Source organism: Cervus canadensis, chromosome 22 (assembly GCF_019320065.1).
Source record: "Cervus canadensis isolate Bull #8, Minnesota chromosome 22, ASM1932006v1, whole genome shotgun sequence".
NCBI lineage: Eukaryota > Metazoa > Chordata > Mammalia > Artiodactyla > Cervidae > Cervus > Cervus canadensis.
Window position 1 is genome coordinate 3,733,018 of NC_057407.1, and position 13,011 is coordinate 3,746,028.

At 52.2% G+C, this 13,011-nt stretch overlaps 1 protein-coding gene across 1 annotated transcript in view; it reads left to right on the forward strand.

Moving 5' to 3' along the window:
- Positions 1-9,102, forward strand: part of SYN2 (synapsin II) — a 149,972-nt gene extending 140,870 nt beyond the window's left edge. The window contains exons 11-13 of the mRNA XM_043442369.1: positions 1,707-1,767; positions 5,493-5,742; positions 8,183-9,102. Of these exons, the coding sequence (XP_043298304.1) occupies positions 1,707-1,767; positions 5,493-5,742; positions 8,183-8,318 (447 nt within the window). The 3' untranslated portion in view covers positions 8,319-9,102. The remainder of the gene's footprint in view (positions 1-1,706; positions 1,768-5,492; positions 5,743-8,182) is intronic.
- Positions 9,103-13,011: the final 3,909 nt, after the last annotated feature.

A 13,011-nucleotide genomic window follows, 5' to 3' on the forward strand; every position in this document is an offset into this window, starting at 1 on the left:
AATGTTACTTGCTCAGTTGTGTCTGACTCTTTGCCACCCCGTGGACTGTAGCCCGCCGGGCTCCTCTGTCCAGGGAGTTCTCCAGGCGAGAATACCGGAGTGGGTAGCCATTTCTTTTTCTAGGGGATCTTCCTGACCCAGGGATAGAACCCAGGTCGTCTGCATTGCAGGAGGATTCTTTATCATCTGAGCCACAAGGGAAGCCCATTTAGAGGAGTAAAGTGATACAATTAGAGAAGGAGTTTAGGAGGGTGATAGGTATCCAGAAGATGGATTGGAAAGGAGACTAAAGAATTGAGAGACTATTCTAGTAGTCTAAACAAGAAATGATACAGGCCTGACCAGAGCTGGTCAGGAGGAAATAGTGAATCTCGGATGCCAAGACGGAGAGCCTGGTGGGTCTTGATGGCTGACTGGAAGGGGTGGGCTCTAGCTGGCTTCGGGATTTCAGGGTCAGGGGTGAGACCCCCCTTGAAGGCCCCATGCAAGAAGGGAAAGGGAAGTGTGGGCGTTCTTGCTGTGATCTGTAAGAGGTCAGGATTGTGGACAGAATGGGCACCCTCTGGTGCAGTGGCACCAAAGACATTTCAGAGGCCCCCCTGCCTTCTCCTGCCTGAAATCCTCTTGGTAGAACAGCTGTAGGCAGTGCTCTCATTGAAAGACCGTGACCCTGGCAAGAGTGGCCCTTTTGCTCTCCCAGCAGTGGAGCCGAAAACAGGCCTGCAGCAGCAGGAAGGCAAATAGAAGGCCAGATCAGGGGCCCATGGGAATGGGGAACAGTTTTAATGTGGGAGTAGGGCTGGGGGGGGCCTGTCACAAGGGAGAGGAGCACTGAAAGAGGAAGTGGGGGTGCTGAGGACTTGCAGGGCCTCTCCCGGCCTCGCCTCCGAAGCTCCCGCTGTGACATCACCGTCTGCACACTTGGCAGCCCCCCGCCTCGTGGAGCATCTCCCCTGAGCTGAATTCAGGCTCCACATGCTCCCTGCCTTCGGTGCAAAGGGTAGATGAACTGAAGTCACAGGCATCTCTGCTCCTGTCGGGGCATAATCAGAATCACAGCTGGGAGGAGAGGAAGCCTGGGAGTGGAGCCATGGTGCTGGATAAAATGCAATTATGCTGTTAGAGAGGGAAAAACAGCTTGGCCTTGAGCACTTTTACAAACATTAAGGTCTTACTCCTTCCCTCTGGGTAAGGAGGGTCCTGGGAAACAAAAGACGGCCCCCCTCCTTCAGGTCCCTCCCCGCGGGAGTTCCAGCCCAGCCCAGAGAGTGGCTCTGACCCCTGAGTCAGCCAACTCAAGGCTTAAGCCTGTCACCTGGCCCAGCCCCCGCTGGCGCTGGGGCTGATCCTTCCCCCAGAAGCCGGCCTGTGAGCCCCAGGGTAGCTGGCCCTCAGGCAGCCCCCAGAGAAGAAGCCAGATGCTCTTGGAAGTTTCTAGAAAGGGTCTAGAAGGAAGGGAAAGGAAAAGGGGGTAAGGGTCTCAGACACTGCCGGCCAGAGTGGTTCTCAGCCCCAGATTGCCTTCACTTAGGTCCCAGCAATACCCCAGAGGCTGAGAACCCCCTTGAGGTGTTTGCAGAACAGCTGAAGCCCTGGGGCCAGATCCCAGTGGATCCCACCGCAGCCCCGCCACAGAGCCACAGGGTTTCTCTTGGGAATCTGCCTGGAGTTTCGTTTTTTATCTCTTTTGCATTTTTGTCTTCCAGAGTGGAATACTTAAGGATCCGGACTCGAGCAAGACCCCGCCTCAGCGGCCAGCCCCCCAAGGTTGTTTACAGTACATTCTCGACTGTAATGGCATTGCAGTAGGGCCCAAACAGGTCCAAGCTTCTTAAAGCGATGGGTAGTTAATTTTTTTCAAAGCAGAAATTTTAAGCCAAAAACAAACAAGGAAAGAAAGGAAAGCGGGGAGGGACGCAGCAGACCCTCCCACTGGTGCCGTTTCTGCGTTCTTTCAATGCTGACTGGACTCTGTTCTTCCTATGCAGTGTCAGCGCCTCTGTCTGGTTGTTCACCTGTTCGTGCTTGTAACGCTCACTTAACGTTTCTCTGTATAACTTGTGAATCCAGGGCTGTTTGTCAACAGTGTACAAAAGAATTGTGCCTCTCCCAAGTTCAGTGCGACTATCCTCTGGGTGGTTTGATAGTATTTTCTTTTTTAAGTATTACACAGTGCGGGGCCCAGTAGGACTGGGGGTGGGGTGGGGTGGACAGGGGAGAAACAGAGACCACAAGATCAAACCTGACTCCCCTCCTTCTCCCCCCAGACTCAGATAAACCGCCCCCCTCGCCTGACCCCCTGCTTACCTCCATGAGTGAGCTTGGGATCTGCAGTGCTTTTTGCTTCCTTTCTGCATGACTCGGGTAAATAGCTAGAAGTTTACAAGATTTCCAAGGTCTCATTCCCATCGCTTCATCCGTTGAATCCGAAGGCGTCTCTCTTTTTCTCCATTTGCTAAACTTTGGTGCATTTGAGTTTCTGTGAATAGGCTGGCCGTGCCCGTGGAGCTCTTGTGTTTTCTAGTGATGACATAAACTATAAAGAACAAGCTTATCTCCAGGGATGTGTTCTGTATTCGACATCCCAGTGTACCTTTCGTTTTATTATTAACTAATTAGCTGTGAGATTAGACAAAAAACAAATGGGGCCGCTGATGTGCAATATCAAAATGACTTTGTGAGTATTTTTTCTGTGTTCATCTCAGTCCCCCCAAATTGTTTCTGAATTGGCCATCTATGCGCTTCTGTGGAACTGAGGCTGCTTCGTTTTCCCCAAAGCTTGACCTGTGTACAGAGGTGATTCCTTAGCGATTTGGGAGCTGCTGGAAGTCTGGGAAGGACTCGATCGCTCTGCCCTTGGCCTCTCTCAAGGCATGGCAACATGGGAGCGAATCGGAACTGTCCTGTTTCCCACGAGCGGGTACACTGCCCCCTGAACTCTAAGGTGGGCGCCTGCTTTAGTTTTCAGCTGTTGCAGGAGCCCTCCTGAGTCCAGAGACTGACTGTCTCAGATTTTAGCCCGTGTGTGTCTGGGGCTGGGGCTCTGGGAGAGCCCTCCGCGCTGTCTCGTCCTCTCTCCTGCGACACGCACCTCCTGGGCAGGGAGGAGGCAGTTCCACACAAGGCCTCGGGTCAGTGCCCCCTCTTGCCGTCTCCTGGCCAGGCTTTCGCATCCCCCCCCCCACCACTGCTGTCACGACACGTCACCTCTCTGGATGGCCAGGCCTGGGGACTCGCTGGTGACGGTGGTGTGTAACATGATTCCTGTGTCCAGGGCTTCGGGCCCTGCTTCCTGTCTTGGCTGCGGGCAGAGTCTGAGCTGCAAGGAGATGCACTGAGTGTGAATGTTCTCGGCTGCGATTCCGCCCTGAGCTGACGTGGATGCCGACGGTAGTGTGTGCTGTAAATAGACACGTGTGTTATATGCAGTTCTGCACGCCCAGGCGGGTTGCCTAGAGAATCAGGTCCTTAAAATACCTCCCAATCTGACGAAATGATAGAAAGGAGTAAAGAGACATTTTTCCCAGAACAGAGGAATACATTTTATTTTTTTAATTTTGTTTTTGTCCAAGCAGTGAGCTGATGATGGTGTTGCTTCTTTGCATGTGATCAGTGTGAACATCCAGGTGCTTTTCATGTGACATTCGTGAGCCACAAACACAAAGTTGCCATTTGAATTCAGTCGGACTGCAGGGCAGTGTTGGCCACAGTCTTGTCAGGTGGGAGAGAGGAGAACTAGGGCTCCCTCCTGCTGTCAGACAGGAGCTGACCACACACCCTGACTGTCCTGTGCCCTCGGGCAGCATGCTAAGGACAACTCTGTGGCCTGAGGCATCCGTATCACAGTAAAAGAGTGCCGTTCAGGTGTTTTGTACCCATTTCTTTTCTTGATGTTGTCCCCCTTTTTTTGTACCAATCCAGCTGGGAGAACCTCATTTAACGCTGGAAGTGTGATTGAAGTACCTCTTTTTTGTGACTCTTGTACAGCTTAATGTGCAATAAAGGAAAAGTTTTATCTGTCTTCAGTGTTAAGTTGTAGTTTCTGGCTGTTCAAGCATCTTTGTACAGGCGGGAAAGCTCTCAGGTGTCTGGTCCAAGAGACTGAGCTCTCAACCTGTGGTACTTGACAAGAAAATGCTGATACGAATGATGCCAAGCTTTGGAAAAGGCGTAAACAGGTTCACATGAAATGATCTGCTAATCTGTCATCTTTACTAGTTATCTGATTTGAACCTAGAGCTTCTTCAACGTGCAAAATTCCATTTATTTATTTACTTGTTTATCTATGTGTAACTAACCCTGGTATGAATTGGTCATTGATGATAAAGTGGAATCCGTACCATGTAGAGGGGAAACCGGCTTACAATCAGGGATGTATAGTGGTATAGATGTATGGTTCTGCCTCTCCTGAGGCCGCAGGTGTCCCTGTGTTTCTAGAAAACTAAGTTACAAGTCTTAGCTGTCCATTGAGTTTCTGTAAGCTCACTCCTTCCAGCGGGCACATGAACAGATACTCTGGGACTGAGACTAAGAAATGAGATTTCCAGGTTGCCAGACTGTTTTCTGTCTCATTCTGGGAGAAAGGGGATCTTGGTCCTTTTCTGGGTGGGTGGGAGGGGGGGCACTTCTTTGCCAAATGGTGCCCACAACATCTCCAGGAGAGAATGGGACTTGATTTTTGGAGAATTTCACCACACACACCTGGCAGGGACAGGAACCCCTAAGGATGGTACTAAGAGGCAGAAGAATTGCCTAGACATGGAAGGTCCTAGTCATGGGTGTGAGTTAACGCTAAAAGAAAGCCCTGTTTGGGGGTGTAGCAACCAGGCACCCAGGCATGGAGTGGGTTAGGACTAAGGCCAGCTCTAAAAAAACACAGTGTAAGTCAGTGATGGTTGTAAAGCACAGAACACTTTCTGAAGAACATTCTTGTCCATTGTCATCTTTGATACACTACCCTCTTGAAAGATAAGTAAGACTGGGTCTTAATTGTTCACAGTTTTCTGGTTGGAAACACTGAAGTCCAGAGAAGTCAGCTGACTTGCTGAGGGACTCGCTGATAGACTGTGTCCGGGGTGTTCTGACCCCCAGGCCAGGACTCTTTCCACCACTCTTTCCACGCTGTGTGTGCCCTGTGGAACTTGAGCCCTCCTGGTACCCCATGGGCCAGGTTGGCCCGCGCCTGAGGAAGCTCTGGGGGAGAGGGGTGGTCCCTGTGTGTGGTCTGGGGGCGTTCTGTAGCAGAGCTCACCCCCGAAGGGGCCGCTCACCCCCTGCTTTCTGCCCGGTGCTCCCACTTCCGCTGTGCCCGCGTTGTCGTGAGTCTGAGGAGGCGCATGTAGAGCCGTGTCCTTGGGGTAACCAGGGACTTGCTTCTTGTGACAGAGTTTATCCTCTGGTAATGAAATAACCACACCCTTCGAGATGTAAATTCTAATAAGGAAACCCTTTGATATGGTTAAATTATGAAGTTTTTCTTGTACTGAACCTAGGGGGCCCTGGGCAACCCCAAGGAATGCAACCCCCAGGCAAGGTGCTGCCTCCACGCCGGCTCCCCCCGGGACCATCAGTGCCACCCTCCTCTTCCTCCTCCTCCTCCTCTTCCTCCTCCTCCTCGGCTCCTCCGCGGCCGGGCGGCCCCACCACCCACGGAGATGCACCCTCCAGCAGCAGCTCCCTGGCAGAGGCCCAGCCACCCCCGGCCGCTCCACCGCAGAAGCCCCAGCCTCACCCACAGCTCAAGTAAGAGACAGCTCAGCCGCTCCCCGCCTCCCCTCTTCCTGGGGCTCCAGAGCTGCTAGGAAGCACCTTCTGTCAGACCTCCTCCAACAGACACTTTTGTGGGGGTTTTTGGGGGTTTGGGTTTCGGTGGGGTTTTTTTTTGTTTTGTTTTTTTGTTTTGTTTTGTTTTTTTTGGGGGGGCATGGTCGGGTTGGCTGGGGAGGGTAAGAAAGAGGGAAGTGAAAGTCTAAGGTCTAGCTAGAAACCCAAACCCTCCCCTTTCTTCCTGGGGAGTGACAGACAATTAAGTCAGTTACTACCCCCTCTCCCATTCTTGTACTAACTTAGGGTTTGCGTTTTGGGTTTGTTTTTTTTTTTAATCCTCTTTCCCACTCTTTTTTTCCATTCCTTTTCTCTCTGTGTGTATGTGTCTCTCTCTTCTTAAAAAAAAAAGTTCTCTTTTCTGCCTCTGACTCACAGTTCAGGGTATGTCAATCAGCAAGGCTGCCCAGAAGGAAAAGGGGGAAGTAGTTAGATCCATCTCAACTTTTTACCTTCAGCTTGGTCAGAAGGAGGTTGGTTTCTGGTGTGGTCATCAAAGGAGAGGCCTAGATACAGACCCTGAGGGACTCCATCCTCTTGGGTTCCCTCATTCCCAACAGTGACCCCAGAGACTCCCACCACACTGTCCGGCCTCAGAAGACAGAACTGGGGGCCCCTGGGAAACAGTGCAGCTGCATATGGGAAGGGGAGCACCAGAGGACTCATCCCCACCTCCCCTAGACCCAGGATGTGTCTCTCCAACAGCCCAGACGCAGATCTCTGTCATCACTGTCAGCTCAGACCCCACCGCCCCGGGGAGTGGAGGCGGTCCGTGAGTGCATCTCAGTAAAGAGATGAGACTCTCAGGGACGGAGGATAGGGGCTGCAGAGCCTGGGGCTCCGATGAGCTACTCAGAGACAGTCTAGTCAGCACAGAGACGGGAAAACCCTGCTCAGAGCTCTGCGTTTCTTTGTTGAAGCCCTTCTGCTCATCAGTGACATAGCCGGGTGAGGGCTCTGGTGGTCGATGACCGCTCCCTCTGAGTCTTTCAGTCCTGTACAATGGGTGGGCCATCCCCCAGTCCAGCTCCCCAGCCCTGGACACGGGCACTTTCCATGTCTCGCCTGCCTCACAGCCTCCCTTCAACCTAGTCGTGTTCTGTTTGCGGGCCTTTTAATCTCTCCCTCCTCCTCTTGAGCTGACTCCGGCTCCAGTCTGAGGGCAGATCTCTGGGTTTGTCACTGCCCCTGGGCTGAGCCAGACAAGTGGGAGGCTGGTCCCAGTGCCCTCGGCCCGTGCGTGCAGAGGAGTCCCTGCTGCCAGCGGCTGGCATGTTGGGGCTCATCTCCGCCCAGTGAAAGGCAGGGCGCCCGTCCAGTCACCACGGGAGAAGAGATGGGCTCACGCTTGTGTAGAAGGGGGTTTCTGGGGCAGCGCCCGAGTTAGGGGGAGAGCTGGGAGCACTGAGACGCCAGGAGAGGAGTTCTGGAGGCAGAGGTGAGCAGGCAAGAGACAAGCTGAAGTCAGGAAGGAGAGCAGATGGCCACGGGGACACCAGACCACGTGTCCCCTCCTAAGTGCTGGGCCTGGCCTCCCCTCTACCTGTGGCCTTCACAGCCTTTCTCTCTGAATCACTAGTGTCTCGGGGGAAAATTGGTCCCTAAAATGTGTGCAATTTGGGCTTTTTTTTTCCTGAGAAAACTATCCAGTAACCTCGTGTGGGCCTGATATCTAGTTCTGTGGCCCCTGGACACCCTGAACCTCACAGCTCTCCCCCAAGGAAGCCTGTGAGGGCCATTATGTCCACTGGAAGGGCTGTCCATGGAGCCGATAGAGCTTGTGCCAAGTCCAGAGGTCCTTTAGGAATCAGAGAAAGAAAAGCAAAGTAGAAAGAGCTGAAAAGGCCTAGAGATAAATATTACCAGACATCAATAGAACACAAGAAAGCAGGAGAGGCATGTGGCTTCCCAAGGTCAAGAGTGGGTGAGGGCTGGAACCAAGACTCTGACCCAGGTCTTCCGACACCGGCTCCACTCGCTCCCGGCGGCGGTGGGAGAGGGAGCACACGAGTCCCCTGGGCCCCGTTCCTGCATTTCATCCGAGAGGCTGAGGTTCCTGGATTGGTCCCCACCCAGTTGGTGCTTTAGCGTTAAGGAAAAGAAAGGGCCTCGAGCCCCCTCTTCCCTCTGCCTCCCCTGCAGCCCCGTCCTTGCCTGCTCCAGTAGCGCTGCAGGGGAAGAGAAGGTGGGGACCGCCCAGCGCTGGGAGCCCTCCCCACGCTGGCTCTCTCCTCTGACACCCGGTCTCCCTGGGGCGGGAGAGCGCGCTCCGGGTGTCATGTCCCCGTGTCACCGTCCCTCCCTTCCTCACCTGGAACAGCACCATCTCACATTCTCTCTGGTTTTTATCTTCTTCAAGCAAGTCGCAGTCCCTGACCAATGCCTTCAGCTTCTCTGAGTCCTCCTTCTTCCGCTCTTCAGCCAGTGAGGATGAAGCCAAAGCAGAGACCATCCGGAGCTTGAGGAAGTCCTTTGCCAGCCTCTTTTCAGATTAGCTCTGCAGACACACAGGGGGCCCCCGGCCCAACCGGGAGAGGCGTCCAAGACACTCGCCAGCAGCCGTTGGCCACGCGGGGTGGTGATGTCCCGTGACCTTGACGTGCGTGGCCCCCTCCTCCGCTCCGTTGTGCTCAGTGACGTAGTACAGCTCAGCAAAGGAACCAGGTGAAGGTCTCAGGGCAAGGTGCCTAACCAGCAACGGGCACCTGGCGTCAGAGAGGGTCGAGCCCCCTTTCCCATAGTCGTGAGAGTTCCCTCTGAGGTCCCCGTTTGCTGTGACTTTAGTGGCCTTACTGTGATAGCGCCGTCATGTCTTACTCTCCCATGTGAAACCAGGGTGCCCCTCACCGAGCTCAGATGCAGTGCTAAGCATGCCCCTCTCCCACCGTAAGTCAGTGCTGCCCATTTGGGGAGGAGAACAGTCTTACCCTCCCCCAAATGTTCTAGGCTGTACATGTTAGGGACTCACCCACACCTGGATCCCTCGTCACACCTATTTAGCTGTTGGAAACATCCCTGCCCAACACACGTGGTTCTTCGACTTCTGTGGTGGTGAAGCACCTGTGGTCTGCTGACTCCAGTGATCAAGGACCTGCGGTCCCCCCGCCCCCCCGCCATCGCCGCCCCCTCCGGCAGGGTCCTCCTGAGCGGACCGTGGTGGTCTTGAGCTCCTCTGAAGCCGTGCTGTAGAGAATGCATGCCAGTGCGCCAAGTTTTGTGTTCCTCTCCAAATAAATGTTAAGACTTGCGGTGTAATAAAAGCAGCAGCATTCACCAGCATTTGATTCAGCCCTGAGGTCTTCCCTAGGCCGCCCTGTTGACTGAGACAGCATTGGTGAGGCCCTCGCGCGAGTGTGCATGAGTGGAGGGCAGAGAAAGGGTGGAGCTGTCAGTGTGTACGTGACTGTCTCTGCACGTGGTTGAGGACATGACTCCCTCAGACACTCCCTAGGCCGCACTTCCTGACGTCGGCTGGGGAGAACCTCGTCCTCCAGGACGGCTGGACCTCCTTCAGTAACTCGGCCGTCCCACCAGTTGTACGGAATGTAGACCCTTTCTGTCAACAATAAGCATGGCCCCCTCGCTTCTGTAGCAGCCAGTCCGAGCCACTTGTCAGGTCCATCGGTTTCCTCAGCTCCAGCCCACACGGAGGTGCCGATGAGGCAGGACAGACCCGCTCTGGTGAATGGGGTCCCCCAGCCCCCAGCATCCTGAAGAAGTCTGCGCTGGAGGGATTTCGGTCTGGCTTCCTCATGACTCTTGCGTGCTCAGGAGTGTGCTCCCCCGACCACAAGTGCTGTGAGGATGCACACTGCGTCTACTCTGATCCCAGCATCTTACCTAAATAATGTCCTGTACACGATGCTCACCCCACCAACCGCTCAACCAGATAACACCCGTCCTGACGCTGCGGCCTTGCTAACTTCTCAGCACCTTCTCTAAACAGTAGGTGCTGAGAGGTCCAAGGATGGAGTCGTCTGGTGCCTGGGTCTCCCTCCGAACTAAGCCCAGGCTCCCAGGGTTCAAGGATCTAGAACTGTGCCTCTTCTTTCTTTTTCTAAAATCTGTTTGTTTACTGGGGCTTCCCTGGCGACTCAGACAGTAAAGAATCTGCCTGCAACGCAGGAGACCTGGGTTTGATCCCTGTGTGGGGAAGATCCCCTGGAGATGGGAATGGCTACTTACTCCAGTGTTCTTGCCTGGGAAATCCCATGGGGACAGAGGAGCCTGGTGGGCTATAGTCCATGGGGTCACAGCTGATCGACTAACACGCACATTTGTGTATTTAATTAAAAAAAATTTTTTGGGGGGGGCCGTGCCACACTACATGTGGGACCTTAGTTCCTTGACCAGGGATTGAACCTGCACCCCCTGCAGAGGAAGTTCAGAATCTTCACCCACCACAATACACATAACCCCGGGCGCAGAGAGCCAACAAAACAAACCAAAGGAGGGTGGGAGGGCAAGACCTGAGCTCAAGGGAATTGATTCTTCATGGTTGCTTCCATTTCCAACCAAGAGTCTCCTACTTGCTGTCACTTCTATCCCCATCAACCTGTTCCAAATGTGTTTTAATACAATGAATTCGTTTCATTAAAAAGTGTTTATTGAGCATTTCTTTTGAGCCTAGACACTGTGATGGATTCAAGGAAATATTTACTAATATATCCACAGTGGCTGCTAAGTTCTGGGCACAATCCTAAGCACTCAACATATATCAATTCATTTGTTCCTTGCAATGTGATAGATGCTATTATTGTTTTACAGATGAGGAAATAGAAGCAAATCAAGAGTCAATAACTTGCCCAAGGTCACCCAGCTGGTCTGTGGTAGAGCTGGGCTTTGAACCCAAGGAGCAGAGCCCCATGGCCTTGCTTACTTTGTGACATTATTTTTATTTAAGCTAGCAGAAGCCGCAAGGTACAGTTTTATTGAACTGTACATAATGTGATAACAAAATTAGAAATGTACACAAAAATTCTTCACATCCATACCTGCCTCCTTCCTTTGCCTTCTGTCTGTCCCTTGGCCCCAGGGAAAGGAGGGGTGGGAGAAGGTTAGGGTACTTGTTACCAGTGTTGACCCCTTGTCCTAGAACGATGAGTAACATACACAATGCATCTTATTCTGATCAAATATAACTCTGGTTCTTAAAAAATTACTCATTCTTCCACATGTGATGTCAGAGCAAAAGCCACAAGTGGCTTATTTAGAAAATGAGTCAGCCTGGAACTGCTGGGGTGTCAGAAGGGGGAGGCATTTACCAGAGGTCACACAGCTTCCTAGTCCAAAGGACACATGGATCCTATCCAGCCCTTGGTAACGGGGTGGGGCCAAAGGTGGGGGAGTTCCATTCAGAAACAGCAATCGTGATATATAAAAAGATAAACCCAGAGAATGGGAAATTTGCTACTCTCAGCAATCAGTAAATATTTAGTGAATACCATGATAAAAAATTATCTACAGCTTGCATCTCCAAAGGTTGGAGACAGTCCTCCATAGATGTTGAAACCTTTGGTTTGTCAGCCAGCTCTGACCACTGTGCCACCTTCGCCGCAGCTGATGGGGATTCCCTACCCACATCCTCACCCCAGATGAACAGCGATAGATGCTTCATCCCTCCCCTCATGGAATCTCCACCTCCTTGGGTCAAGACAAATTCGGTTCTGTTCACCATTTATTTGTTCACAACCCTTTATTGTGTCCTTACTAAGCTCAGTGAATTCTTTGAGTTAAGCAAGGCTTCTGCCCTCACAAAAGTTACAGCCCAGGAGGGGAGGTAGCATATAAACAAATATAAAGTGGAAAACAGTAAGTGCCATGAGGCTAAGGCAGTCAGAATGTTAGTTTGGAAGACTGTTAAGCTTGAGAGCATTGGTGAGGATGTGAGAAACAAGCATATTGCAAGCAGGAACGTATGTTGGCACCAGCACTTTGAGGAACCATTTGGCAATACCTAATCCATAAACCCCCTGGCTCAGCAGTTCCATTTCTGGACATTCATTCTAGAGAATCTCTTGCACATGTAGTCACAGGAGGCAAGCTAAAGAATATTAGTGTCAGCACTGTTAGTGAAAAAATGGAAACAACCGTCTGCCTGCTGTGAAGAAATTAAAACATAAATTGGTTTATTCTAACATTGGAGAACTATATAGGAGATAGGCAAAAAGGTTTGAGGAATTCAGATAAAATATGGAAGGGAAGTGGAAAAGATGAGCCAAGGGAGTGTAACACGGACAACCGCCATACATGTGGTTGGAGGGGCGCTTCCTCCTAGCCAGGCGGTCAGAGGAGGTGGCACTCAGGGGGAGCCGTGAGCAACCCACAGGGCTGGGAGGCCTGCTGGGAACAGGGGGAGCGCATAGAATTCAGGCACTGAGTGTTTCAGCGGGAAGTTTCACCTAGTTCTATCCTCTTCATTTTACAGAGGAGAAAACACAAGACAACTTACGGAGCTTGCCGAGGTCAGGAAGGAAGTTAGTAATAGAAGCAAATGAGGCTGAGTCCCAGATGTCCGATGGGCCGGCCGCTCGGGACACACACTGTCCTTGGTGAGATAAGTGAGTCTCTTTCACTTCCAGGGGCTTCTAGCAAGGGTGGAGCTCCCGGGAGCATTTCCCAGGGGCTGGGAAGAAATGGAAGAGTCAGTGTTGGGCAGTGGAAGGAGTTCTCAATTTATATCTGAGTTTAAATCCTTGCTTGGCTAGTTGTTAGCTAATTGACTTTTGTCAGCTTTTCCGTGCCTTGGTTTCCTGATCTATGAGAATAATTCTATCTTTCTGAGGAGGTTAAGAGTTAAATGAGGGAGTTCACCTAAAGTCTGTTTCTATCACTGGTCAGCATGTGAGAGAATCATAAGATATCCACTCCGTCTCACCCAGAGAAGAGCAGCACAAGCTCCAACCTCCCCCCGCCTCGGCCAGGACTCCCTTGAGAACAGCTACACAAACGCCAGCCATGCCTTTCTTCCTCTCCGGTAACCAGTTGGACCCCAAGAGCACTGTCAGCCCATCCGATGCTTTTTCCTAGGGCTGTGGCTCTTCCAGGTTGAGTTGGTGAAATTGAGTTGAGGGTAGACACCTGGGGAGGCGAAAGCTGCCGCCTAAACATCCCACTAGTAACGAACACAAACACACACACAGGCCAGAAACCACTGCAGCTACAGAAATGACTGCATAGACCCCCTAT